The sequence below is a fragment of the Populus alba genome, chromosome 10, assembly GCF_005239225.2.
Source record: "Populus alba chromosome 10, ASM523922v2, whole genome shotgun sequence".
Classification (NCBI taxonomy): domain Eukaryota; kingdom Viridiplantae; phylum Streptophyta; class Magnoliopsida; order Malpighiales; family Salicaceae; genus Populus; species Populus alba.
The window spans coordinates 18,593,829-18,619,113 of record NC_133293.1 but is presented as its reverse complement, the minus strand read 5'-3'; the positions used below and the strand labels follow the sequence as shown (position 1 = coordinate 18,619,113).

Below are 25,285 nucleotides of genomic sequence, written 5' to 3'. Positions count from 1 at the left end.
TGTTCACGTTTTTTTTTTTCAGTGTATTAAATTTTTTAACATTTTTTTTTTAAAAAACACTAGTTTAAAGTGAATTAAATTCACTCGTACTGTGATGTGAACAATATTTTTTTCCCGAAAAACTAGTATAGAGTGAATTAAATTCACTCGTAATGTAATATCAATTTTATACCTGATAATATTTTATCTACGCTAAAAAAATTATGAAAACTGTAATTCTTATCAGATAAATTTTGTACATAATAGAATTATAAATAGTTTAATGGAATAATAAAAAATATTTTATATAAAATATTTTTTATTTCATGATGTAATATAAATAATTAAATTTACAATATTTATATTAAAAATCATTACTATTAATATATATATATATATTAATTATTTTTCATAACCTCAATTTGAAAATCATTTTTTTAACCAAACACATTAAACTACTTTTTCTTCAACCTTAATTTCAACCACAGTTTTAACCAAACACCTATTTTTTCAAACCAACCTCAACTAAAAGTACTTTTTATAAAACAATTTTTTTCAAACCACAACCACAAAAGCTACCGCAATACCAAACACACCGTTAGTAATAACTAATGCACCTTGTGAAAAATACCAAAATGACCCTAATCTAAAAGACATTTATTTTTTTATATAGGAATGATAAAATATTCATTACACTGTAGCGATTAACAATAAAATGCGAGAGGTGCTACAATGAATCATCCTTTTGTTTTAGTTGTTTGTTAATTTACAAGTGATGTATCGATATTTTTTGTTTTTACCTGTATTTTATTTTTTTAAAGAATAACCAGAAATGAGGTGATAACTTGATATCTCCGGGCTCAACTAAGCGCAAATATATTTTTACTTTGTGACGAGTCAAGTATATTTTATCTTGTGGTGATATATTTTACTTTGTGACGAGCCATTGATATTTTATCTTGATGAATTAGAGATATTTAGTTTACACTATAACCCCTTATCTTTAAAATATAGAGAAGCCTCATGAACTATAAAAATGATGATGATATATATCTCTTAGAGTCCGGTTATGAATCTCCATTTTCGATGTTATATTTATTTTTCAAAGTTTTTCTCTAGAATATAATAGTTTTTTCTCAAAAAATACTTAAACAATGTCGAGAGGCATGGACATGAATATTTTCTAAACTCACAAGCACTATCCAGAAATATTAAGAAGAAGCTACAACACCCTCAATTACTGTAAAATAAAAACTGTATTCCGTGTTGGTTTAAACGTGGCAATAGCGAGGAAGGGCACTGGGGGTAGGAGCTCAAGCTAGTATTTTAATGGAAGATTATTGGATTTTCTGTGGTGGGGGTGCGTGGGAAAGAGTGCAAGAAACTAGTTGGGTGGCGAGTGGGAACACGTCATTGTCTGCAAGTCCCGACAAGGTATCGAATGCCAAGGTCTGGAACATGACTCAAATAAAATACAAGGCCCCTGCCGTCTCTACTGCAATCTGCTGGCCGCTGGTGAAGAGGTCTAATACATTTCTTACAGCTACCCATAATTATATCGATCTATCTGCTCTTATCCTGTCTCTGTAAAATTTAATCCATTTTTCGGTGCCTCTGTCCTAGCAGTGTTTGTTGCCTTTTTGAAGCTTTCCTTCTTCCTTCGGTTTTGTGTTCCCAAAGTGGTAAGTAAAGCCCGCAGCTTGATGCTCTGTTTTGGCCTATTCCAATAAAAAGTTCCGCCTGTGACCACCGTTACAATCGTCAGAGCCCTTTCCCGGCTCGTAATTGTCCGTTACATGTAATGGAGGTCTTGTTTGTTTTTTGAAAAGTAATTTTTTTAAAATTAATTTTTAAATTTTTTTGTATTTGTTTGTCATTAAAAAAATTAATCAATAAAAAATACTTTCTAGTCAACGAAAAATACTTTCTGATCAACGAAAAATACTTTCCAGTCAAAGAAAAATTTGACTTGGTTTTTAGAAAAGTGTTTTCCCTTTAGCTGTGTTTGTTTTCCGGAAAATGGTTTTTGAAAAATCACTTTCCAAACTTTCTTGTGTTTGTTTGCTAACAGGAAAGTTGGTCAATGGAAAACACTTTCCAGTAAAAGGAAAATTTGGCTTGATTTTCAAGAAAGTGTTTTCCTGAAAAATTTGAGGGGAAAACACTTTTCGGAAGTTGTGAAAAATTTAGAAATATCATTATTTACTGATTATATCAAATTTGATTTTCAAACTTTTGATTGCTATATATATTTTGTTTTGAATATTTATTTTTCAATTTCATCTCTTAAAATTTTATTTTTATATTAACTTTGGTTCTTATTTTTATAATTGCAATTTGTTTTTTCCTTGTCATATTTTTATTGAAATTTTTTATATATCAAATTTGGTCTTTATTCTTTTGATTGTTACCTATTTTATTTGAAATAATTTATGAAATGTTAATTATTATTATTTTAATTTCTTCATCTTTTTTTTTTTAATTTTTTAGATTTGATCTCTATTATCTTGATTCGTAATTATAATTTTTTAAGAATTTCTTATACTAATTGTGTTCCTTTCTCGTTGTTACTAACACACGACTCTGTCCTCTGTGCATGCTTGTTCGAACCAAGAAATAAAAAAAATCACTGCTATGAATTTGAGACGTCCATGAACCGGGATCCAAACCGATTTTTTGAAATAGATTTTACCAGATCTCGGACCAATGCCCATGGATTCTAAGCTGAATTGTGTCAAGAACTTAAAAGAAGAGGAGGCACAAAGGGAGGCCTATCTCCCTTCGAAGGGAAACAGAGTGTGCATGGCCCGTGAGCACAAGTCCATACCTTCAACAATTATGACCAAACTAAGCCCAAAAGGCCTCACCTATGATCCAAAATAAATGGGCCGGTTTCTCAAGGGTCTGGCTTGCCGATGATGTGTTTGGGCCAGCCCAGGATTGTTTCAATAGCTAAACGCTCATTCAACTTGTCGTGCTGAAGGATACAATGATTTTCTGGAAGTTGCCACACCAGAAGAGAATCCTCGCATCCAATCCCATTATTATCGTTATCCAAATCAATCAGAAAGTCAGAACAGAGCATGGACTTACTGCCTTGGAATCAAAAACGAAAATGGCTCATCTTCTTAACGTTTCTTTGTGCACCAAAATCCCACAAATACCCCCTCTCTCACTAACCAAACCTTCCCTCTCAATCCCACGCTTCCATTCCCTCTCCCACTCTCGCTGTCACAACCCACAGGTACTTTACTAAACATCTCACTCTTCTTCTTCTTCGGTTTTAGCGAAGCTCACTTTCTCGTTGTTTGTTCAACAACAGGCATTGATACTAAACAAGCAACTGCTAGTAGATTTTGCAAAGACAGGCTTGCTTGCCCTTCTCTCTGTCTCTCTCTCTTTTACTGATCCTGCTCTTGCATTCAAGGTTAAAAAGCTGAGAAACTCGTTGTTTCTTTATTTGTCTAATTCTTTTTGCTGTGTTTGAACTTATGTGTTGATATTGTTTTTTTAATTAAATGCGACCAGAAAAAGAAATAGAACTGACTGCTTCATTTATTGATTTATCTGGCAATGTGGATTGTGTAAAGGGAGGAGGACCGTATGGTTCTGAAGTTACGAGGGGCCAGGATCTTACTGGCAAGGATTTCAGTGGCAGAACTTTGATTAAGCAAGATTTTAAGACGGTATATGCTTTAGTTTTACTTCTTCTTTCTTTCTTTATTGATTTTATATATGGTAATTTCAAAGTTTGAGTGAGTTTGCCGTTGGTTAATTTCTTTGTAATGGAACGATCGAGTTTCTAACTGTTGTGTGTTTCAGTCCATACTAAGACAAGCCAATTTCAAAGGTGCAAAGTTGTTGGGAGCTAGCTTTTTCGATGCTGATTTAACAGGTTCTTTAACCTTGTATTCTGTTTGTATTTTACGATTCTGTGATCTGGGATTGAAAAGTTATCGACACACATTTCGTAAGTTAATTAATTGGAAAATTAGAATTTTCAACTTTATGAAACTGGAAGTTTTGGTATGTGCGTGTGCATGTAGGCAGAGTTCTTTGAACTAGGATGGTGTGTTATAAATCCTTAAAGCTTGTGTGTTTGAAATGCAAGCAAGCTTGTGTGTTTGAAATGCAAGCAAGATGCTTCTTAATTGTCACGGGTTGATGTGCTTTTATTCATTTCAAAGGGGTTAGAATTGAAGTTTTTGTTTTTTCTAGCTTAGAAGGTAGCATAAAATTGACAATGTGAGGTAGATTAGGGAGAGATGCTAGCATGGGACTCAAACTGTTGGGTACTTACAACCTCTAATACATACAGGCTGGAAGGAAGTTCCAGATCTTTATGCCTTCTGAGAATTTTTGACCTAAATGGATGATCGCCAAGTGCTAACAGTTTGAAATGTGTGTATTCTGTGTGTATACTATTTTAGGTGGAAGAATAATTTTTTTCTTAAATGTGCACGTAGATAACTCTGGTTTTAAGGCATATGATCAACATGATGTCGTAGCTATGGTTCAGAACTTGTCAAATTTAGCTATGCATTTTGCAGCTGTTTTAGAAAATATGGTTCTCTTCTTATGCTTCCTGGATAATGGTTTCTTGTTTCTTTTTTTCTATTTTGGCATGTGATTTAGGGGCTGATCTTTCAGATGCTGACCTTAGAAGTGCGGATCTCTCTTTGGCGAATGTGGCAAAGGTGGTTATTCTTTACAGCCTTTGAAAGCTATTATCTTAGATGCCTAGTAACGAGACTAGAAGTACTTCAACAATGCAGTCATTTTTCCATGTTGTCTTAGTAATATAATTACCTTTCCAGCAACTTCCTTGGGGTACCTTCCTATGTAAATGTGTTTTCAGATGCACATTCAATTTACTAGCAGCACCAGCCTGCCTGCAGACATGGTAGCAGTTGATACACTCCAGTATAATTTGTTGAACCTTAAAGAATTTATCTTAATTCTATTGCTTCATGAAATACTTTTGGTGATGTCTTACTTCTGACTTCACCACTTTCTGCAGGTAAATTTGAGCAATGCTAACTTGGAAGGTGCACTTGCTACCGGCAACACATCTTTTAGAGGATCAAATATAACAGGAGCTGGTATGTTGCATCACTGGTTTCTGTCAAGAACATCTATCTGTTGAAGAGGTCATGATATAAAAATTAGACTCTTCTCATGAGCTAATTCTATTTGTGCCCGGTGTCATCACTCTAGGAGCCAAACACTTGAGTGATAACAGCTAGTTGTAAAATTTGTTTTTCTGCTACCATTCTGAGATGTGTTTTAGAGATTTGATGTGCTATAGAGGAGAGTGTTTGAGTGCGATAACTGGTATGTTTCTGTTGTTTGATTGACTTCGTGTGTGAACAGATTTCACAGATGTGCCTTTGAGAGAGGACCAACGTGAGTACTTGTGCAAAGTTGCCGATGGGTAAGACCTACGTATTGCTTGTAAAATGCAATTGTCTGTCTATTTTGAATAGATCCACATTAAATCCAGCCATTTCTCATCAGGGTGAATCCAACTACTGGAAATGCAACACGCGATACATTGCTTTGCAACTAGTTTATTTTCACATTGAAGTGATGAAAAACAGGGAAGCGGCACCAGTGCATCTGTAACAGCTGCAATTTTCATTTTAGCTCAGGTTTGCAATCAACTTGTTGTAAGTAATGTAAAATATCAAATCAATAGTGTTGCTTTTATTCTCATCTATATAAGAAGTATACATGCAACTGTATAATGAATCAAACATCTATCATAAACTGGATTCTTTTGTCACCTCTTTGGAGTCTTTGCCAGATTGAGGATACCATAAATCAAGTATGCTTGTTTAATCATTTACTGTTTTCCATGAAATTGTTAAAAGGAACCACCTACCACCTAACCACCTACCAACTACCACCTACAACCTACTTAACAAATGTTCGCGATGAAATCTCCTTTTGTTTCTCATCGCTTTGGTCCACTGCACCGTCCCAGGATACCCATGGAGCAAAAGGAATTTTCTATCAATTTAGTTTTGTCAAATTTGTTGCCCCCTCCACCTAATACTACAATGTTAATGAAAGAAACTAAGATTTCAACGTTTCAGTTGGTATTGACAGTCTCCCAATGTTATTCTTCCTATGCCCTTTTCAGTGATTATATTTTGTGGAGCATCGTCCTCGCCCTTGTCTATGGATTCACCAATTTCAACTAGTTTTCTTTGCCCTCTGTAATTACCCCGAAACTCACATGCTATTAGCTTGTTCTTTGTCTGAAGAGGTCTTCATTTGCCGTGCCAATCTCCATTAGCAAAGATACGATGGGGATCCGTGGGTAAAACTATCTGTATAGATGAGAATCAGGTTGCCCTAATCAAACAGTTGTCAAATGTAATGATTCCACCATCGTGGTTGGCATTATTTATGCCAATACAAGGATTCCGTAATCACACGCTGGATTCAAGGTTCATAGCGTTCCAAATGATAGACTGAAGGTGTAAAGGGCGCTGCCAAGTTTGAAAACCAGTGCAGTATCTGAGGTTACACAATCTCGAGTCACGGTCCAATCCAATAATTGCATCAAAAGCCGAGTGGCGTTGGCATTCGACTTTTTAAATCATTCAAAAGCAGCTTGATGCTTTCCTTTCACCTTTTATCTCCCCTTTTTTAATCAACAGTGCCATACTTCACCTCTGTACCTATGGTGGTTCGTGGTATATTCAGTGGCATTCAAAAGAGCTCCGATTGGCCCTTTTCCGCCTCATGTAGAGTGGAGGATCCACTCACATAAAGCATTTTGTATCTTTCTACGCCAGAAAAAGTTTTCAACTCATCATGTTTTTTTTTTACTCTCCATTCATCATGTTGCTAAGAGCGGTTGCTGTGGAAATTCTTACATTTTATCCTTGGGTTGAGAGGAAATCATGCACTTATTTCCCGGAAGGTGCTATACCACCATATACTTTCAGCAGTCTTGATGCTTTCGCTTTTACGGGGCCTTTTCTCCCCCCCTCCTTTTCACCTCCGAGCATTCCAATTTGTCGCGAGTGTTGGAATGGACTGTAGCAGTGGAAGCGATAGCTTTTCTCTATCATCATTATCATCATAGCAAAAAGATTAGAAAAGAACGGCTGGTTTCGAATGTAAGAAAATGGCAGCATCTAAAATAAATTAGAATAATTTTTAATACTAATATATTAAAATGATTTTAAAATATAGAAAAATTAATTTAAGTAAAAAAAAAACAAGATTTAGAGAAACACTGTTTGGAATGGACTTCCAAACGGCACCTCAATCTCTTTTCCTATATATTCAGTATGGCAAGTTTTGTAGAGGGGAATGTTTACATGGCTGAAATGTTAAGGACCTAGTCTAAACTAGAAGTAATACTTTCCCAATTTCTGCATCTTCTAATCCTAAGCTGCATACTGCTGTTCTTTATGCTCCCTTTATTCATCAACTCACAGCAATATCTTCTTGGTGCCTGCAATAAAATTATTAGCCACGTACATACACTAATAGATATAAACACCATAAGCATGGTTATACGGATGATTAGGCATGTAAAGACCAACCTTTTTCCAATAATCTGGCTCCATTTTCAATGAGGATACAAGAATTCTCTGCACTGACATTGCTTGGGCATACTGTGTTGTCTTACAGGTCTTCCCTGGTGCATGCACGATCCTCTTGTAACTCGTCAAGGAACCATTAACCCTCCCCTCGTTGGCCTGCTCAAGCATAAAAACAACCGGTCGTTTACAAGGGTCAGGCTCCACGGGTCGGGTATTGAATGTGAACGGTCCATTGCTCCAACTCCGCCACGTCTTGAATGTCTGCTCTGGTGTTTGCAAGTCCATGGCTGGCAACAATAATGGGTACAGCTGAACTGTGTAGCCCCATGATATGGATATGGACCATTTCCGCTTGGAGTCATGGCAAAATGTTTGTTGAAAAATCCGGGGCGGGTCAACCTGGTATGCCCGATTTATGGATTTAAGCGAGTCTATTTGGTTGTGATTTGGAAACAGCGGCTCCAGATTTTCAAGGTGGTGGAGTGATATGAGAGGGGCTAGAGGATGTGCTGCTAGGAGACCATATGCGCTTCCTCTAATATCCAACTGTAGAAATCAAAACACGCCACCGAAAAAAAATAAAAATAATCAGTGTCAGGAATAGCTTGTTTCGAAGAATTTCAGCAATATAACTCCAAAGCAAATGAAATTCTCTCATTAGAAATTCCCACAATTTTTTTAAAAAAATTCGTTGAAAGTTCTATCATATCTCAAACTACTTAGCAGGGGATAATCTTTTTCTGAAATCCCACTTGTTCTTGAGGCAAAATTCAATTTCAAAATCACTAATTGGTGCACCAAAAATGAACATAGTAACACTAGTAATCACTCACATTAACGGTAATAATTCAATTTAAACAGAGGAGACACAGCTTCATCAGCAGTTAAGCAGTCTCATGTCCAAAGAAATAGCAGCAAATTTGAATCACCTTTCCAAACTATCAAGAAAGGAAAATAAAGCTACTGCACTCAATATTCACCATTCTTGCATCATAATTACTTCCATATTTAACTGAGAAAGCTGCCAGACAATCATCTACCACGCATTCCCTTTGAAGGCAGGAGCGTCCAAATCTTAACTGAAAAGAATTAGACCTAGTAAAACGAATCTAAATGTGTGAATAATTCAATGGCTAAGTGGCCAAACCATGACCCTTCCATGTGACGGAAACTTTGAAAGAAAGTGTTTTGGCGATGCTCTAATGACCACCTATCAATTCTTTATCACTGGGTTTGATATTCTAAATCAAAAGGCAAATGGACGTGGCAATTAGAGATAGCAAATCATGGCTAGGTTAAGCACCCAAAGAAACCTTACTGTTTTCTTCTTGAACAAAATACTTCTCTTTTTACTGAGACCAACAAAGGTCACCTCTTTTGTTGAAAGTGTGTGGGCAACTGAGCACAAAAGGACAGAGCAGACTTTAACAACCGACCCCTCCCGGAGGCGCCACCTAGTATTTCCCTGTGATACTAAGGACAGCACACAGCAGCATGAGTAAATAACATCCATGGAAGCACACTTTCATCTCTTTCGAGGATTAACAAAATGATCTTATTCTTATAAGTTCAGGTGCCTCCTTTCATCACATATTATTTCAAGTCAAGAAGGCCAGGGCTTTTTTCCTGATCTTTCTTGATCCTTTTCCACATGATTTCGAGAAACCTCGCTAATTAAGACAGTGACAAGTGGCAGAACAAACTGATATTTAATCATCATCACAGATCATTACGGTTCAATTCCTTGTTGCCACGTCCCTAGTAATTCCCGCTAGCCCTGTTCTTACAGGGACGACACCGTACAGTTGCAGGTGGTTTCATTTAATGTGGACCACCATGTCTCTCTGTGCGTGACACGATAGATAATCACCGCTAATTGATTTCTATTATTCCCATAGCAATTATTTCAAGGGAAAGAAAGATGAATTCAACTATCAGCTAGGCTCTGTAAAGATCTCATATTACGATTTTCCTTTGTTGCAGAAAAGTGTGCTGCTACCTTTAATAACTACTGTATATGCACAGAGAGCATCTTTAGTCCAGGTATCGGGGACACGTGGAGAGCGACTCCACGCAACTGTTAATGAGCTGAAAGGTCTCTTTAAGATTGTGTAATTCTTACGATTTAAAATGTTTTTTATTTAAAAATATTTTAAAATAATATTTTTTTTTTATTTTTAAAAATTATTTTTAAAATGAGTACGTTAAAAAAATATAAAAATATAAATTATTTTTTTGAAAAAACACGGTACAAAACCGCGTTTCTAAATGTACCGAAGTCTCCGTCACTTTCGCATTATTTGTAAGGTATTTCACGCAACACCCATTTAATGTAAAGTAAATATATAAACGCTTTATATGTAAGTAGATTTTTATTATTTTTATTTTATATAATTTTTTTTTAAAAAAATAGATTATTTTAATGCATTCAAAAACCTCTGCCCGGGGTCCCAAACAGCCCTATATATGTCAAACATTAATAAATTAAAACTACTGTACGAGTCAATTACAGCTAGACGATTTTGTTCCATATAAACCCCTTCAGTGTAGTGATTCAACGACAGCCAGACAAAACTTGGGACTGGCGACCGTTGATCTATGCCCCATCCCTCACGCACACGCTATCATCTCTGCCGTTAAGATAACAAAATGGCCTAAAAATCAATTTAAAGCAAACACGTACCTGGTGGAACCCACGTTCTCTAGAGAGAGGCACGCCGATCTCACTGATACAAGCCCAGATCCTCTGATCAGAACCGTAGAAATAATAGTACCTATCAAGACAACCGTCCAGTATAGTGACCAATCTCTCAGCCAATGGATAACTAATAGCAAATCCACCCCCACCGAAAGCCATGTCATAAGTATGAATCACATCTTGTTCCACACTCTCAGAATTCCCTCCAATGTACCACATTTGTTTATGATCATACCTCGATAACACCGAAACTAAGTTGTCAGTGTAATACACGGTATCATCATCTCCCATGACAAACCACCTCACATCAGGCAACCTTAATTTAACGCTATCACTTATGATCCTTGCAATCCTGACCGCTGATCTTGAGCTAGAATATTTAAACCGGGTCCACTCTGGAGATGACACCTTGACAGCCGGGACGTTTTTATTGGACTGGTGGCTTTCGATCTTTTGCTCAAGCCAAACAAACCCTCGTGTAACGTTCGGGACCCACCAGATGGAGCTGTACAGGCTACGATCGCGCCATGTGGCGGTTGATCCACCGATGCAAAAAAGGACGTGGGAGATGTTAGTGGGCGGGCCGGGTGCGAGTTTGGTTCCTGTTCGGGTGCGGGGGGGTAGACGATTCGAGAACGGGTTTTGGTTGGGGGAAAACGTGGTGTAGAGGACGAGACATATTGAGAAAATGAGACAAAGGAGGAGAGATATTCTCGTGAGATATGAGAAAATTTTGCAGGTTTTATCTGGAAGAGAAACCAGACTAATTTTTCTGGCCGGGTCATGACGAGGTCGTAAATGAGTCTGACTCATTTCGAAGGAGCTCGAGGAAAGTACTAGTTGATCAGAGACTACCAGAAGTTGCTGGAAGAGAAACTCTAGTTTTTGGAATTAGGAAAAGCATGCACTAAAGTCCAGAAAAAAAGCGGAGCTCGGACTTCTCTGCTGGTGTTGATGATACAAAAAAGAAAAGGGATGGAAAGGAAAGGAGAAACCCTTGGGAAATTCTAACTTCTGAGACTACCCGTGACCCCTGTAAATCTATTCATCTGCGCCCAAACTCAGAGAACCAAGACATCTTCTATTGATCAACACGTAAAACAGGAGAAAACCCAGAAGAATTTGAATTGATAAAACAAAGCTTACTAGAGACACAAGAAGGAATTCCTCTGTGGCTGATATAGTTTTTAATCCTCTTCTGGTATTTCTTTTTTGGTTTCTCACTTGTTGTGTGTAGTGGTGATTTAACCATGTGTTTGTTTTCGGTTTTTCCTCTCTAGATTGGGATGAAACAAGGAAAAGAGAATGGTACACAGTTGCACACTATAACGAGGCAACAGTAAAAGATAGGGAAAGAGACTGTGCGTGCGTGCGTGTTGTGGTAAAGAAAACGGGGGTGTTTTTATAATTGTCAACGACCAATCAAGGATGGGCTGTGGATTTTTATTCATAGGAAGGGTGAAATCGTTTCTTTTCTTGGGTTTCATAATTGTCCGAGGAACCACGGGTCTTCTTCCGGTGGGTGTTCGTTAGGGTCATAGGATGTTCAATTTTGAACGTGGCAAATACTTCGGTTAGGTTTCATAATTGTCAAAATAACAGAGGGTCCTCTTCTTCTTCTTGTGTTTTGACATCTGATTTGTTTTTTCAGCCTGGGAAATATAACGGTAAAGATTCTTAGAGTTATCTTCCGATATACTGTGTGATCTCAAGTTAAGATAGCGTTAGCAGCTTCATTTTCAAAATTTAAATTTTATAAATAGTGGGTTTTGATTGTGATTGTGGTTAGAACATGTTTTTTTAAAAAAATTATAATTTTTCTCAATCTAAGGATTTTATAATTTTATAAAAAATTTAATGTTTTTTTTATTTATTGTCTTAATTTTAATGTACTAATATCTAAAATAAATTTGAAATATTAAAATTAATATTAATATTATTTTAATATATTTTAAGTAATTTTTTTTAAAAATATATTTTTTATCAGGCAATTGATATTTATACTGAGGATTAGGATTACATCCATTAAAAAAAAATTATTTAAAATATTCCAATAAAAACTGAAGTATTTAATATATATTTTTATTTAATTTTTTTTATTGTAATATTCTTTTTCAAAGGAAATATCAACAACAAAAAAATATTATTAAATTGAATTGTTTCTTTTTTTGTTCAATATTTCAAGTTGATATTTTCATTAGGAAGGAAAAAAGTTAAGAGAACTTTTTTAATTTTTATTAAAAAATAATATAAATTATATCCCGAAACCTCACTTAACAGTCTTAAACTATTGAAATAAGATGGTTCTTTAATATAATATCAGAACCTTAATAACCAAGTGATTACGAGTTTGAATTTTATTATTTATATTTATTTAATAAAATTAAACATAAAAAATATAAATATGTGCAAATTTTAAATTTAAAAGATTTTTTTTATTTTAAAAATAATATAAATTATATCATAAAACTTATCATTTTAATTTTAACTTCCAGATATCCTGTAAATTTGAAAAATTAAAACCTTTCAATTTCGCAGAGACTTTCTAATTCGAACACGCAACTCTACTTTTCCAGGAATTGTGAATTGTGAGAGCATTAAAATCTTGGAACCAGGATTTTTTTTTTTTTTTTCCTGAAGAAAGGTGCCAAAGTCCTTCAAAAACAAAAACAAGTCATACACACGTGCGTGAAACACTCTCATAACTATTGATTATTTAATTATCAATAAAACTAAAATAAACAGAAGTTGGTTTAACTATTTTTATAAATAATAAACCTGTTTAATATATCATTTTAGTTATTTTAAAAAAAGTTTCATGCTGTAGCTCGGGGACTAACATGTAGCATGACTTTGAAATCGCAGAAGCAAATAAATTATTTTAGTCGACATGTGAAAAAAAATAAAGGGACCAAGCATGTGAGCCCACTCGCCCCTGGGTTTTTTCAATATTAACATGGTTTTTTTTTTTATATATATATAATTGATTATTTAGGTTTTTTTTTACCTCATTTATTTTATTTATTTCTATAATTTAATATGATATTTTTATTTTTTTAGCTTTTTTTTTCAATGTCAAATTATAATATGAGATTTTATTTAATTAATTTTTTTGTATTAATTAATTTTTTTTAATATTGATTGATTTTTTTTCTTTGTACGTATCCACTGGAATGGGTTTTTGAATAGTTCGTGTGTGTGTGTATATTTGTTTAAGAATTTAAATATTATTTCGTTTTATTCAACCAGCTGTGTGAACTTTGTTAATAACTTTATTTATTTTTGTATTTTAAAAATATTTTATTTTTTTTATTTTAAAATAATATTTTTTTATATTTTTAGATATTTTAATGTGTTAATATTAAAAATAATTTTTAAAAAATAAAAAAATATATTATTTTAATATATTTATAAATAAAAAATAATAAGAAACACACTTCTAAACGGATTCAAGCTGTCTAGACAGAAAAGGCCCAGCCTTGCTGGGGGCCACAGTAGTTGAAAAGTCAGCGCAAGGGAACTAAGAAAGAAACCAGTAAACGGTGACGGTGGTTTCCTTGGGAGTAACAAGGAAAAAAAACTCAGGAGTCTGAGATGGTCAAATAAGATTAGGGCACCTAAACTTCCGTGAAGAAAGGGGAACAAAATTAGGGCACCGAACCATATCCTTTCCTTTCTGCCAGTACAAGACAAAGAAGCCCAACATGGCCCACATAAAAAGGCCTTCAGTCCGCTAGCAACCAACCCATAAAGAATCTACGGGTGAATGTGGTATTATTCAGGAAAAAACAATGACTAGGGTTGACGACATCAATCAATTTACGACAGATCAGTCACCAAGTTACTATGACTTGAAAATGCAACGATGAATTTGGTATTATTCAAAAAATAAAATAATGAATTTTCCACCCTCATCGTAGTAAATTGTTTGCAACTGGAGATGCGTATCAAGGATCTATGTATAGGGCCCAAGTAAAGCCCAATTAGCCATGACACCCATGGGCTAATTTTAACTGCAACTATGACAAAATTGCAGCGCAAAATTAAGCTAGGCATATCATTACAAAACTCAAGATATAGGTTTTGAAATCAAGGTGTATTTGGAAGTGTTTCTTTACTTTTGTCGATTAATTTGCATATCTCGGCCAAAATGAATTCTTTGATTTGAGATTTATTCCCAAAGTAAAACCCACTGAACTAATTAATTATTATCACGGCAAGAAATTATATATTTTAATGGTTTAAGCTTCATCACCGTTTTATAGTGTTATAGTTATCTCGGAAAGGTCTATTTTAAGCCATCTTTGTTTGTTGTTTTGCAATCAAGTCGTGTTTTTTCTTCAGACAAATCATGCTCTTCATTACAATTAATTTTTCCACACGTTGAGAATCAAGACCAGACAGTTTATGTTAGGTAGCACCTGTCTGCTACATGTGAAGACAATCTTGTAAGAATTTTTATCGAAGAAACAGTCTTCTGTAGTCAATGATTGCGCAACCATTAAAGTATTATCCATTTGAACTCTGCAGTCTTGACTTGGACGAAAAACAAAGAAAGAAAAATGTTTCGAAATTATGGGTTATGGCTATATATCGATAACAAGGAATCCTCTTTCATGCAAGTTGTCTCGAGGCAATGTTTCAGGAGACTGAAAGAAACATATCAACAATTAAAAAATTTAGTAGCTCCTTTTTTTTATAACGTCTGCCCTAGCCAGGATTCCTCGGTTCATCAATCACGAATAAGAAAATTAAAAATTTAAGAGCTCTTAATTCATATTTTATTGTATTCCTATATATGGTACTCAATGTGTCAAGTCACCTCTATAAGTAGCTAGCTAGAGCAACAAGAATTTATGCCAATCCGTGAACAGATTGGAGAAACAAGCATAATCCAATCGCATCAAGTTCGAATGGAGAAGTCAAAGAAGATAAAAGAATGGATTCCCATTTCTTTTGAGAATGCTCCAAACTGATCGAAAAGTCGAGTAAAAAGGTGCTTCTTGTCTCAAGTCAAATTCTAATAAATCTGCGTTTCTTGATGAACTAACAACATCATTATTTGCCTCGAACAGTACAGTTTGTCATAGGCATAAACCTTCTATTCGATTAAGGCTACTCAATTAATTTACCTGGGATAATTTAAACTATGCCCAAAAATAATCCACTTGGTATTTTTGTAATCGACTCCTATGGCTATTAGTAAACACACTCCACCTAATACGTTAATGCTGTGGCTTGTCAGCTCTCAAATGTCCCATTTAAACCCAATTTTTCATTTGAAAAATATGATCTCTGATCATCAATGCCATCTAGTACTAATTAATGGAGAGAGAGCTTTCTTTGACTTGTTAACCAGACGAGACGTTGAAGAAAAAAACAGAAGGGTTCTAATTACATTCACTAGAGGTACAAGAGGAGAGAGCTGGTCGTTAAATCAAAGATTGAGAGCTTCACAATCAAGCTTGTTTAATTAATTTGTTTACAGAGGAAAGTTGGTCATTAAATCAAATAGCCTATTCGAAACCCGTAACCAGTCTCGAACTGCCGGGATTCGAACTTACACTTGAATCGAGATATAGCTAGTGGTGATCTTTCTCACAGCTCTTTTGTCTTCCTATATGACATCAAGCTAGCATCACGGACCCTATTTCAAGATATGGATGGGGAACTTTGCTGCATCTGAGGCTAGGCACCTAATCTCCCTCCCAGGGAAAAAAGGCTCTTTGGACACTTTCGAGTTCCTCTGCTCTGAGTCCTAAAACCGGTAATGCCGTTGACGGCTTCTTTTGACTATTGGGATACCTTTCCCGTGATCTCTCCGTGATTATTTAATAACTAATCTTTCACAAGTGCCTGTTCTTGTCTGCTTGAGCCTTCATGGATAAGTTTTAATTCTTTCATCCGTCATATCTAGTGATGAGGAGAGTATTAGAACGAAACGATCAATCTTGTAAATACACTTCGCCGGTGTCTTTGAAGAAATCCGAGCACACTACTTTTCTCGAGATATTTTGCATGTCACTTGGAAGTTGGAATGGAATAACAAAAATATTGTTGAAATGATCTGATCGAAATCTTAAACATACGAATAGAAACCCGTTACGAATGATGATTAGTTTTTCGAGACATGTTCGATTTGAGAAACATGGCTGGATGTTTGAATATTCGGTTCAACACTATTTTTAGCAAAGCATCGGAGTTACTTCTCAGCACAAAGCTAGCGCTCAAGAAGCCACCCTTATGATGCCGAATGAGGATCGGAGAGAGTACTGGCTGCAAATGCGAATATTGTAGAACATCACTACGTTTCAAGGCAATTGCACAATCTCTCTGTTGTCAAGAACATCGAGCAATTATCAATAACTATTACAATAAAATATAAATTAGAAAAACATAAGATTTAACGTTTACTATATAAAAATAGAGCTACATGGTATTTTTTTTTATAATAAATCTTAAATAGTACAAAAAAACCTAACCATCTAAAAAATAATAATAATTTTTTCTAACATCATTCCTAACAACAAAATAAGAAATAATAAACCTTAGAAAAACAAGAACATCCTTACGCTACACTCCATCGTCTACCTGTTAACGACAATCTAAAACAGTCGCTCGCAAAGTTAATTAAGTGAAGCTAGCAGGCAAGTTCATGAATGTGTTTCATTATTGAATGTATAGATGAGAAAGCACGCGAGGAAGTACAGCCATACAATGATTATATTAACTATTTCATCAAAAGTACTCTCTCCCTTTTCTTCTCGTGTGAACCATCAAAATTCTCATCTTCAACGTGTGTGTGTGTGTGTGTGTAAACAAAAAAAACAAAAGGCCCAGCAATTACTAGAAAATAAATAGATCAGCTAGTACGTAGGTAGGCAGTCTAGTATACAAGGGTGGTATTAATTATAATACAATGTCTCGTCTATAATTATTAATAACTGGTAGTAATTCCACGCATGTGGATCGGAAGATATAGACTTTAATGTCACATTTCAAAAAATTGCCAAAATAATACCCTCTAACAGTGACTGTATCGAACAAGCCAAAAACCAACTGCATAGCTTCAGTGGAAGAGCCAAATAAGAAGACTAAACCCGCTATCATAAAACTAGAAGCAAGACTTTTTCAGCTGAGCTTTTTCTAGATTCTCAAGTAGCTTTCACGTATTGAATAGTGAGTGAATACAGAACTGCACTTCTAGTTGTACCTTTTCTAAATTAACCTCTTGCCTTGCATTAAAGCTTCCTTTCAGAACCTACCTCTGAGTTTCCTTCCAGTCTCCATCAATTCAACATTTCTTGTGTTATATATCACCATGGAACAAGCTCAATACTGGCTGTGGATGAAGAGGAAACAACTCTTGAAGTCACAGCTGCCAGCATCAATGAAATCCATCAGTGGTTCGTGGGAAGAGAAAGCTTTTGCAGAAGATTCATCTGGGCACCTTGGTGGATGCATCTGGCCGCCAAGATCTTATTCTTGCAGTTTTTGTAACAGAGAATTCAGGTCAGCTCAAGCCCTAGGTGGTCACATGAATGTTCATAGGAGGGATAGGGCTAGGCTTAAGCAATCTCTTAGTCCTCATAATTATGTTTTTCAACATCAAAATCATATCCAAAGTTCACTTAAACCATTAGGGTCTCATTTCCCATCTGATCAGGTTTGTACCTTAGATAATTTTGATCTGGACCCCAAACTTTCTGTCTCTAGAGCTACTAATATTGCATCAACTCTGTCCTCTTATAGGGTTTCAACTCTGTCCAATCAAGAAAATTTAAGCGAACATGCCTTTGTTTCTCCCCCTTCTTCTTCCTTCGTTCAAGAACAGCATAAAGGGTATTCTTATCTCCATGATAATTTATCAGGCTCAGATCATTCTTTGTCAGCTAGACTTCATTCAAAACCTGAAGCAGAAAGGAATCAAGGTGAAGCAAAGGTTACATGCTTGAACCATGATAAGTTTGTTGCGACTGACTTATTTATGGACCTGGGTTCTGTTATTAATAGCCACGGTTTATTATCACCTGGTTCTTGTGGTGGCGAGGCAATCAGTTGCAAAAGGCCTAGAACCAGTGTTTCAGTGCTCTCACTGCTGGTTAAGCCACGTCCAAATGATAGATACATTCTTCAATCAGAGGCAGCCGGACCTACTTCTAGCTCCAAGGAGGGCATAGATCTTGAACTCAGGCTTGGTACTGAGACACCAAAAAGGTGAAGTGGTAGCAGCAACAGCTTTAGAGTGCAATTGTATGGGGTTGAAGCACATGTTTTAATTAGCATGATAAGAAAGGAAATGGTCTTTCTTGATTTGGCACTTACTCTTTTTTCCCCTTTCTCTAGATTTCATGATCTAATGGATGATAGGCAAAGAACTCTTGTACTAATATCAAAACTAAAAGAGTAAAAAGCTTTTCCTCTACATCTCATTTCTGATATATACTGTTTACACTTCGTTATTTATCAGTTCCAATTAATGGCAAGTAGTTTTGCCTGTGAAAAACGATAGAATCACACAGCCTCTCTTAATTTGGCACTTCGATCTATTCTATAATTCATGGAAAATGATCGGAGGTTTTGAATGTCATGTAGAGGGATGTTAATTGTATTAGGGTACTTAATTCATAAAAATAAGTAAATGTATTAGCTAGGTTTCTGCATTATGAAACCTACTTTTCAGAACGTAGGTATACCTGCGTAGTTGATTAGTGAGATGGATAGCCATTAGGATTCAAATCTTATCCCTCAGCGTGGTTCAGGCGGAAAACGTTTAGCCAAGACAGTACGGGAAACAGGGTAAATCTTCCTTTGCACACTAAACACCATTAGACGTCAGCAAGACAATTTCAGAAGAGAGATAGAGAGAGTGGAGTTTTAAAAGGGGTGAAAGAACTGACAGTGAGTCACTTCAGCTACATGCTTGTGGATTAACATTAGGGAACATCATTTCTCTTTTTACCTTCTTATTATCACCTTTCACCAAAAAACCAGCTATTACAGTACCAGCACCTTTTCCTTTGAATCGAACCCAGAATAAATCCACACACTTAGTACTGTTTTTTTATTCTTTCCTCTCTAAAATCTCCATAACGTCCACAAACATGCACCAGCTCTTTAGAATCAAATTGAGTAAAATATAGATATTTGCACAGTTTCTGCTACATGTCTATATCACATCATCGACACTATTTACGCGCTCTTTTGTATGTACATGGTAGTGTTGTATCTATTCACTATCAACGACCAAACCCTATAGAAGCCTAAAAATGTCTAAGAAATTAACATTTTTTGAGACCCTCAGCTAGACCTGTGTGATTATTGGACAGGAATTCAGTAAAGCAATGCTAGTACAATAATAGTTGCCATTTAGCGACTTTTTGATGTAGACTGTTCTTCCTTAATAAACGCCCAGTTAAGGGTTGTATATTTTTGTTTTTTCAGCGTTTCTTAACAAGGGAAATTGATGAAACAGCGCTTTAATTTGACTTGGAGCAAGTTAATTAAATACATAAAAATAATATTTTAAATTTTTTTTAATATTTACTTTTTACATGGTAGTATTAAAACAATTTCAAAATATAAAAAAATTTCAAAAGAGTTCTTTCACGGCAAAAACAAATGGTGCGAGACGAAGAGAAATTGAGACACGTTGCTGCACATGCAGGGAATTTAAGTTATCCAGTAAAGAAATCCTATATATATATATAGGATGTATTGTTCTAGATATATTTAAATCCTAGACTATTGAAGATTGTTGTGTTGTTAATCTTGAGGTGGGTTTTTCCCGTGAGTTTTGACTTTGATAGATGCAAAGACAAACATAAAGGGAAAGTGAGGTTAGGGTTTCTATGGTTTGTGTAAGAGAGAGATTAAAGAGAATTGGTTGCGAGTTTTGTGTGGTGTATAGGTTAAGGAGCTGCATATTTATGAATCTGAATCAAATACTGCTGTAGCGACAGATTAGGCTTCAGAGAGGTGCACATGGACAATATGATATGTCTGTTTCTCTGTTGCTTTCATAGATTTACTATGGGAATGTGGAGAAGAAGCTCTCTCTCTCTCCCCCTCCCCCTCCCTCTTCCTATATAGCTTATTTGTGCGTGGGGTGGGTAGGGATTTACTGTATTTAGGATGCTTTGTAAAATTGTAGAGTGCTCGAAAATAGTAGACATGGCTTGCTCCTTTGGCCATAGTGTACTTTTATGTCCCTCGACAGCATTCGCTGTTGGTAGCAGTTTCTAGTCTGCTGGCCTGCAGAGTGAGACCTGAGAGTAATCGGTTCTGAGAAGGACTCTTTTCCGGTCTCCCTCGGATTCTACATGCTGCATCTCCGGTAACATTGAGATGCAGCAGGATCCACTTAACTAAGCTCCTAAAGCAAATTAAACATTAACAATTAGCGCTGTCTCTTGTATATCTTGTACATTTCCATCCCAAGATGTTTGAGAAAATATGTAAATTTCATTCCAGTTAATTAGCGCTTTGTTTTTCATCTTAAAATGATAAATTTTCATTTCCAAATTGTTTTGTCGTTTCTCTAGGATCAAGATAAATTTCCAGGATCTTGTAATATATATGTGTGTGTGTGTGTGTTTTAATACAAATTTAGATATAAAAAAAAATCCATTGTGAATAATTAATAATATCTTTGTACGAACAGTTATCTAAATTGCAAATAGCAACCCGACCAGATAGGGAACTATGGCTACAGATAGTTGTCAGTGAAATGGGCTGTCATTCTGTCAATGACTCCATGGCCCATTAGACGATGCGATAAGCTTATACATGCATCAAATTGGGTTTGATTGGACATCAGCTGGCCCAGTCTTACTTAATAAATTAGTAGTTTCAAATAGTTGAGTAGAAATATCAGCTTGACAAGATTTTTAAAAGAAAAATATATATATATATATAAAGAAAAGAAAATAAAAAAAAGGAGAGAGAGAATCGACACAATCCTCGGTTCACCCTTTCATTTGTCGTCCAAAGCTACAAAAATCGCATCAAAAGGGTTTTTGCTTTTTAAAAGTATTTTAAAAAAATTGAAAATTTTTTATTTTTATTTTATTTTAAATTAATATATTTTTGTATGTTATTAAATTATTTTAATGTGTTTATCTTAAAAATAATTTTTAAAAAATAAAAAAAATATTATTAATATATATTTTTTAAATAAAAAACATTTTAAAAAATAACATCAATCATACTCAAACAACACACGCAAACGTTGGACGAGCGTAGGTTTCCTAAAGACACACACCAATACTCTGTCAAATCAGAGAGAAAATCAATGGCCGGCAATGGCAGAGAGCAGCAGTTTCAAAGACTCCAGATGGTCTCTTCATGGAATGACTGCTCTTGTCACTGGTGGTACTTGTGGAATCGGGTTCTCTATCCATCTGTCTTTAATACCAAAGTTTAAAACTTTCTCATTTTTTTTCTCTTCATGGATTTTGAAGTCTTCTAAGAAGCACATTTCTTTATAATTCAAAGATGACCGATTATCTGGAATCACTTCTTTTTTAATCCTTGAGCGTGTTATCTGTGCTTTTTGTTAGGAATGCAACAGTGGAGGAACTTGCTGGGCTAGGAGCGAGAGTGCATACATGCTCTGGAAATGAAGAAGAGCTCAATAAGTGCTTGAAAGAATAGGAGGCTAAAGTTTTTGTGGTCACTGGGTCAGTTTGCGATGCATCTTGTCGTGTCCAGAGGGAGAAGCTTATAGAGGAAGTGGGTTGTGTTTTTGATGGCTAACTCAACATTATTGTAAGTAACCCTGTAAAAACTTGGTCTTTGAAACATCTTTGCAGTTTCTGCCGAAATTGGATTTTTTTCGTGAATTGTTTTACTCATCATTTAGGCGTATGGTTTACAGCTTGTGTATGCATTAGCAATTTTGTTTGAAGAGGTTGCTAAAAGTGGCGCTTTGATTCAGTTCCATTGATTCATATCTTTTAGGCATTCATCGGCTCTTTGCCACAAAAGCGATCTTTACATTTCACCCTTGTTGACTTTAAGGTGGCTAGTTAATTGGAAGCCATGATTTTGCATCTTTAATTTTTATGAATAAATTTCTTTGGTTTGATGACGTATGATTTTGTGTCATATGTCTGCTCAGTTCTTATGCTATTACGTCGTGGTAGTTCAATTGGGAATTTTATGGCTTGTGCCTGAAGGAGAAAGGCTTGACTGTTCAACTGGATAAGTTCTGTTCCAAATGGTTCTTGTACTTTTGATAAACAAATGCTGCTTAGATGACCCATGATATTGTAATAATGATCTAATTGTTATTTCTGTCCCTGATGTTGCATCGTTCCTACCAAATATCTTTTTCATTCTTCTTTGTACGCTTTTGGGTGCCTATGAACCCCATTTATATCAGCCGCCGGAGATAATTATCCACTCCTATCCCTCCCATTTGCAAGAATCCGTGGAAAGAGAGTTATTGTTTTCTACTTTTTCCCGAGATTTAATGTGGATGATATGTTATTTAGGTAAACAATGTTGGCAAAGTTATCAGGAAGTCTACCACTGTTTATTCTGCTGAAGAATATTCAAAAGTCATGGCGACTAATTTCGATTCTGCATACCATTTGTCTCAAATTGCACATCCTCTTCTAAAAGCATCTGGAGCAGGAAGCATTGTATTCATTTCCTCTGTTGCGGATCTTATGCATTTAGGTACTGGATCGATTTATGGAGCAAGTAAAGGTGAGTAGCTGTTGAAATCTAGTATCCTTTTCAAATAAGTATGAGTGAGAACTTGGTGGTTGTGAAAAAGTCAAAAGGGCTTTCTTCCAATTTTATATTCACAGGGCAATGAATCAACTTGCAAGAACTTTGGCTTGTGAGTGGACAAAAGACAATATCAGGACGAACTGTGTTGCACCCTGGTATATCAGAACCTCGCTTGTGGAACACGTATGATTTTCTAACCTTCTTACAGTATGATTTATTTATCTTTTGTCTTTTGAGAAACTCTGGGAAACTCTTTTTTGCATATAGATGAATCATTTGAAACAACGCTCCCAGTCTTTCCTTTATGGTATGTTAGCATCCTTTTGAAGTATTAGCACGTCATCATTGATGTCAAAATTCTCATCAAGACCACTGGCATTGTTTTCTGCTATAAGTATTAAGTAGCGAAAGCCACCAGATCATCTTGAATTAATTATTTAATCCAGTCACGGATTGGTTTAAAAGTTAAAGCCATTAATAACATGGAGAATGGTAAGCGGCAGGCAGGTAAGTTAAGTTGCCATTGATATCTAGCATTTGTATCGATCAGGATTTTAAACCTAACCCATTAGCCTTTGAACATTAAAATGGGTTCTTGCTTTAGGAAGCTTGACAAATCTCTTTTATCGTTTTGGTGAAATTCTATGGAATACATTATTGCAAGAAACCACTCATTGCTCTTAAGAACCCCAAGGGTCTACGTAGAGGTTCGTCAAGTCAGGAAGATGCCTCCTAAACTGAATTTCCACGCATTAACTCTTGCTTATAGACCTCTTAATCATTATCAAGGATCAGTTAGTTATCTAAAGAGCCCATATACCTCAATCGCTAAATAAATGTATATAATATATGATGTTGTTGATAAAAATCCTAGTGTAAGTAGGATTCCTTTGTCAAAAAGGATTTCTGTTGGACTAGTTTATTAGAATCCTTGTTGAATTAGTTAGTTAGAATTCGTATTACATTATGATAGTCAGAGGATTAATCTCCGTATAAATATAAGGGACAAAGTATTCAGAATTTATAAGTTTGTTAAAGAGTGTAAATTAATCAATAAAGCTTGAGAGGTTCATCGGAAAACTTGTGTGTTTTATTTCCAACAGATGCAAGTCACAAGATTCATGTCCTTGGTCGGCTCAGATCTTTTATGGTAGGGCATCTTAGTTAGCTACAGTTCATCAGTCTGGCAACACTTACCAAGCAATAACCAAACTGAATTTTGTGGTCTTTTGACAACAATTCAGTTTTTCTAGCATCATTACCCACTCGACATTCTTTTTAGGACGGCATGTCTACTAAACAACCATAATCTTAATTTGGCATAAAGTCTTGAGATGGGAGTGCGTGTGTGATATACATATCATGAAACATGGTGAATCGTTGGAGTATGTCGGATGTTGCATGACATATTAGCTTTAAGAAGAATTTGCATATAAGATTCGAATAACTGATTCCACAGCAACTTTTCTAACTGTCGTATGGTCTTCTCTTTCCAGTTGCTCGATGACAAGGTGTTTTTGGACGGAGTTGTCTCTTGAACCCCTTCCCTGCGCGATGGAGATCCAAAGGAAGTCTCGTCCCTGGTGGGATTTCTTTGTATACCCGCTGCTGCTTACATAACCGGACAGGATATTTCCACTGATGGAGGATTTACAGTGGATTGAGAGATAATCGGCTATTTTCATCGGAAAGGATTGCAGGCGTAACCTTATATTGCTCTGCACATTTGTAATTTCCCAACGTTTCTGTTTAATCAACCAAGGCCTTTTACTTGGAGCGCTGTTATATTGGCAGCACTCAGCCTTCTCTAGTTAGTGGTTGTGATTAATCTTGCTCCAAATTTTTATCTCTAAATTTTTTAGCATTAGCGATCAAAGATATATGGTGTTTCAAGTTTTTTCTCGTTCTTTCTTTCCCCTTAACTGTCAGAGTAACCTGTTCTTCCATCCTTTATGGGATTCGAATCCAAAACCTCTAAGCTTTTGGGTATTACTCTTGGGAGACTTTTGGTGTTCTTTGCTGCCGTTTGAAATCATCATGAATAAGCAAAGATTTTCAACTTGAACTTCTTGGATCGTGATTTCGACGTTCGATCGTCCAATTACATCGGCAAATATAATCAGCCAATCAAGTATCTGTCCTTTTTTTTATATTTTTGGACCGTTGTCGCCCTCGTCGAGTCTTTTTCTGTGGGCATGCTTTCATGTGATGACCCACCTCCACTCTCCATCACTGCCCATTGTTAGCAAACGGGCTCGGGCTTTATCCAGGGACAATGATTTCGACCCTTCTTTTTTTATAC

The 25,285-nt window shown here is 35.6% G+C and overlaps 3 protein-coding genes and 1 pseudogene across 4 annotated transcripts; 3 read left to right on the top strand and 1 right to left on the bottom strand.

Annotated features, from left to right (window-relative positions):
- Nucleotides 1-3,025: 3,025 nt before the first annotated feature.
- LOC118059688 (thylakoid lumenal 15 kDa protein 1, chloroplastic) lies at nt 3,026-5,764 on the top strand. Its single transcript, XM_035072620.2, has 8 exons — nt 3,026-3,223; nt 3,302-3,406; nt 3,570-3,665; nt 3,802-3,874; nt 4,615-4,676; nt 5,000-5,081; nt 5,353-5,413; nt 5,497-5,764. The coding sequence occupies exons 1-8, from the start codon at nt 3,095-3,097 to the stop codon at nt 5,546-5,548; spliced, it is 660 nt and encodes a 219-aa protein (XP_034928511.1). The 5' UTR covers nt 3,026-3,094; the 3' UTR covers nt 5,549-5,764.
- A 1,367-nt stretch (nt 5,765-7,131) lies between these two features.
- On the bottom strand, nt 7,132-11,635 carry LOC118059687 (uncharacterized). 2 transcript variants are annotated; one of them, XM_035072618.2, is made up of 4 exons: nt 10,228-11,635; nt 8,863-9,009; nt 7,545-8,090; nt 7,132-7,453 (listed from the first exon to the last, which is right to left on the bottom strand). In XM_035072618.2, the coding sequence occupies exons 1-4, from the start codon at nt 11,053-11,055 to the stop codon at nt 7,337-7,339; spliced, it is 1,638 nt and encodes a 545-aa protein (XP_034928509.1). In that variant the 5' UTR covers nt 11,056-11,635; the 3' UTR covers nt 7,132-7,336. The 2 variants fall into 2 exon arrangements, with proteins under 2 accessions (XP_034928509.1, XP_034928510.1); XM_035072619.2 differs by lacking the exon at nt 8,863-9,009 and having other exon boundaries at nt 10,228-11,631.
- Nucleotides 11,636-17,377: 5,742 nt separating this feature from the next.
- On the top strand, nt 17,378-18,667 carry LOC118059686 (zinc finger protein 10). The gene has a single exon (XM_035072617.2). The coding sequence runs from the start codon at nt 17,564-17,566 to the stop codon at nt 18,461-18,463; it is 900 nt and encodes a 299-aa protein (XP_034928508.1). The 5' UTR covers nt 17,378-17,563; the 3' UTR covers nt 18,464-18,667.
- Nucleotides 18,668-21,473: 2,806 nt separating this feature from the next.
- On the top strand, nt 21,474-24,880 carry LOC118059685 (tropinone reductase homolog At5g06060-like; annotated as a pseudogene).
- The last annotated feature ends 405 nt before the right edge of the window (nt 24,881-25,285 follow it).